General features: G+C 72.0%; 2 protein-coding genes across 2 annotated transcripts in view; one reads left to right on the top strand and one right to left on the bottom strand.

Annotated features, from left to right (window-relative positions):
• Positions 1-95: 95 nt before the first annotated feature.
• MNEG_12663 (hypothetical protein) lies at positions 96-281 on the top strand (the record flags this gene model as incomplete). The annotated part of the gene is made up of 1 exon (XM_014038867.1): positions 96-281. A coding segment is annotated over one exon (186 nt), but the record flags the coding sequence as incomplete, so codon positions are not given.
• A 1,609-nt stretch (positions 282-1,890) lies between these two features.
• Positions 1,891-3,592, bottom strand: part of MNEG_12662 (hypothetical protein) — a gene marked incomplete at both ends in the record, with an annotated part of 3,573 nt that continues 1,871 nt past the window's right edge. Inside the window, 3 exons of the mRNA XM_014038866.1 lie at positions 1,891-2,427; positions 2,699-2,815; positions 3,111-3,551. Coding sequence (XP_013894320.1) covers positions 1,891-2,427; positions 2,699-2,815; positions 3,111-3,551 — 1,095 coding nt within the window. The remainder of the gene's footprint in view (positions 2,428-2,698; positions 2,816-3,110; positions 3,552-3,592) is intronic.

Raw genomic sequence — 3,592 nt, 5'->3', positions numbered from 1 at the left:
CCCCCGCCGCCCGCCCCGGCCCCGGCCGCTCCGGCGCCGTCGGCGCCGACGGGCACCCCGCCGGCGAGGGGCGCGTCGCGGCGCCGGTCCGGCAGGTGCCCTTCTGCCTTCCGCCCGACCTCAACCGGGGGACCATCGCGGCCCTGGAGGAGCTCCTCGGGCCCGAGAACGCCCCCTCCCTCGGCCGCCTCAAGCGCCGCCTGGGCATCCTGCCCGCGCCCCCGCGCGCGCCGCGGGTGGTCGTGCCGATCCCGCACCACCCGAGGCGCGTCGCCGTGTGAGGCCGCTCCCGGGCCGCCGTCGGGGCGGCGCCTGCCCGCCGCCGCCGGCCCCTGCCCCTGCCCCATGCGCAGATCTTACTTACCCATGTCTTTGTTCCCCCTCACGCGCACATTTCGGCCGCTCGCGCCCCCACGGGCGGCCCGCGCGGCGCGGTCTCTTTTCCTTTCCCTTACCTTCCTCGCACCCAGCGCCGCGGCGCCCCGCCTCACTTTTCGCGCGCGCGCCCCCTCGTGCCGCTCCGTGTCTTTGTCGTCGCCTCTCTACATGTCCCTGCTTCCATTTTGCGACCCGCCTGCCCGTCTTCCGGCACTGAGAACCCAGCACCGCCTCCCCAGGGCCCCCCACCCAAATCGCGAGCCACCACGCCCCCGCGCGCGCGCCCCCGGCCGCCAAAACAAAAAAAGCAGGACTGCTCTTGCAAGAGCGCGCCACGCCCCCGCACGCTATGCGCGCCGCGCCCCCTGAAAAAGACAGTGCAGGCCCTCCTCACCTGACCAGGCCACGTGACCATGCAGCCCTCGTCGGCCCGCCTCAGCGCGGCACGCGGACGCCCCAAGGGCGGGCCCGCCATGCAGCGCGGCGCGCTCAGCGCAGCGCGCCGCCGCGCGCGGCGCAGCCAGCACCCTTGACACTTGTTTGACCCGCCGCCTCCGCCCGAGGCGCCTCCCCTCGTGTATCCCAACCCTGCTGTATCCCTGTATGTGGCGCTTTACCCCGTGTGCCCCTCAAACTGCCAGCAGCGTTTGACCACGAAATCGTAGACCCAACTGTGTGTCCCCCCCAGGTCAGATCGGCCCCCACACCGCAAACTTTTGGCGCGCCGCTGGTCTGGCGAGCGCGCCCTTCCCCGGTGCCTGCGCTGTCTTGCAGCAGCCGGCAAGCGCCGGCACCACCCTCGCACTCGCGCGCGGAGCGCTGCGCGCCGCTGCGCTCAACGGCCGCACGCACCCTCAACCGCGTGCGTCTGCCCGTCCCGGCCGCCAGGCGCGCAGCCCGGCTTCATGGCGGCCGCACTCAAAATGCAGGACGCGCGCCGCGCCTCGTGCGGCGGCTTGGGCGCACTGCCTTGCCCAGCTCTTTTTTTCCCGAGCACACCCTGGCGTGCGATCCGGCTGCGCCTCTTGCACCGGCCCCGCACGTTTTTGACCCGCGTGGCCCCTGTTCTTGTGGTCGTCCCCTTTTACACCCACCAACCCCGAAAAAAAGCCGCCGCCGCCGCACTGCACATGCCCTTGCCGTTTCGAAACCCCGTGTCGCGTTGTCGGGTGTAAATGCTGAGTTGAGTCCCATGGCTGGTGGTGGCACGGTGCTGATGTGGCCCAGGCGGGGGTCAAAGTGGGGGGACAGGTTACAGCAGAGGCGACCCGAGGTGGTTCTTGAGGCAGAAGAGAGAGGTGACAGTTCGAACACGACATTGCTGCCAACAGGCGGCCCGCAAGCACGCCAACCGCACCGGTAAAGCAAAACCCCAACAGTCGCACAACGGGACGCCGGCCGCATCCGACGCGCGCGTCCAAACATCATAAACCGTGAGCGAAGCCGCTGGTCGGCGTGCCGCCCCGCCCGCACCTGCAAGCGGCCCCTGAGCCCCGACCCCTGTCCACACGCTCACACCGCGACGTGCCCGGCCACGACGCCGCTGCGCACCAGCAGCAGCGAGAAGGCGCTCAGCGCGCACCACACGCACGTCGGCCACCAAGCGAGAAACCCCGCCGCGGCCGCAAACAGCGCGCTCGGGCGCGCCGCCCACGCCGCCGCGGCGGCCGCGGCGGCGGCCGCCGCGGGCGTCTTCGGCGGGCCGCTGAGCTCGGGCAGCATGCCCTTGATGATATCCGCCAAGTCCGGCGCCGCCTCCGCCGCGCCGCTGCCGCCACCGCCGCCGCCCACAGCCGCCAATTCAGCGGCTCGCGCCGCCGCCTCGTCAGCGGCCCGCCGCGCCGCCGCGCTCGGCAGCGTGTGCAGCAGCAGCAGCCCCAGCGCGGCGGCCTGCAGCGCCGGCAGGAAGATCATCTGCAGCGCGACCTTGCCCGCGAAGACGAGGGTGATCTTGGACTGCCGGTTGATCTCGCGCGCCTTGGACGCCTCGTCGGCGCCGGCGGCGTGGCGGATGACAAACCAGTTGACGAAGCCGAGGTTGAGGTAGGACTGGGGGGCCAGATGATCAAGGCAAGATAGAGGGGATAGAGGGGCGGCAACAAGGAGTGTTGCTGGGCGCGGGTGCCACAACGGCAGGCATGCGCCTGGGCCATGAGACCACGCAACCACGTGCACGCGCTCATGTAGAGCTGCCAGCATGATTACAGCAGTGGGGTTCAGCAGTCTGACAAGCGGCAGTGTGGCCGTTCCGAATCGGCGCCCACCGGCCGCAGCAACAAGCACCGAGCTGCAGCGACGAGCGCCCCGCCGTCGCGCTCACCTGCACCAACGGCCGCACAGACAGCAGGTTGGCCAGCGCCGCGGCGCCCAGCACCGCGAGGCGCACGCGGTCGAGGGCGGCGGGGGGCAGCAGCAGGGCATCCGCCATGGGGCCAATCTGGGGGGTTGACCGGGCGGCGGGGCGGCGGGGCGGCGCGTCGAGTTGACTTCTTTTCATGGCTCAGAGCGTGTTTGCTTGCTAGGTTGGAGGCGAATCCCCCAACAAACAACCGCTGGGCATCACTCGCGCCACCCGCCGACACCTGGGCGCAGCCAGCGCCCCAGCGCCGCGCCTCATGCGAGCAAGAGGCTTAACTACCTCCCCCCTCCCCCCAGCACGGAAAAGCCGATGCCAAGCAAGCGGCGGGAGCGCACCGGCGCCGCTCCGCCGCCCCCCTTCCCCTCTCACCCACCCATAGGCCGCAGACCGCCAGGTTGAGCGCCAGCCCCAGCTGCACAGTCAGCACCTGCCGCCACGTCAGCCGCGCATACTGCAGCATCCACGGCCGCGGCGCGACCGCGTCGGTCAGCAGCCGCCCGTACCTCCACGCCGGCCCGAGCATCAGCCCGCCGGCGGCGCCGCCGAGCAGCGCAGCGCCCGCGGCGAGGACAGGGGCGTCGACGGCGCCGAGAGCCTTGGAGATCGCGCCGTGCGCGATCTGGAGGCGCTCGTTCGACAGATACGAGGGTAGCCACCCCTCCCAGAGTTCCTTGGCTGCGGCCCGCAGGTCGAGGGCGAGGGCGCCCTGGGGGCTGAGGCCGACGGCCGCGAGCGCCGCGATCGCGAGCGCGGCGCCCAGCAGTCCGACGGCGATGCGGTCGCCGCTCTGGACTGCCGGGTGCAAGAACTCGGACTGTCGGGGTTGGTTGGGGGTCCGGGCGCGGCGCGGGGGAC

This window comes from Monoraphidium neglectum, assembly GCF_000611645.1.
Source record: "Monoraphidium neglectum strain SAG 48.87 unplaced genomic scaffold scaffold03362, whole genome shotgun sequence".
NCBI classification, from domain to species: Eukaryota; Viridiplantae; Chlorophyta; class Chlorophyceae; order Sphaeropleales; family Selenastraceae; genus Monoraphidium; species Monoraphidium neglectum.
This window is presented reverse-complemented; position numbering and strand designations above follow the sequence as displayed.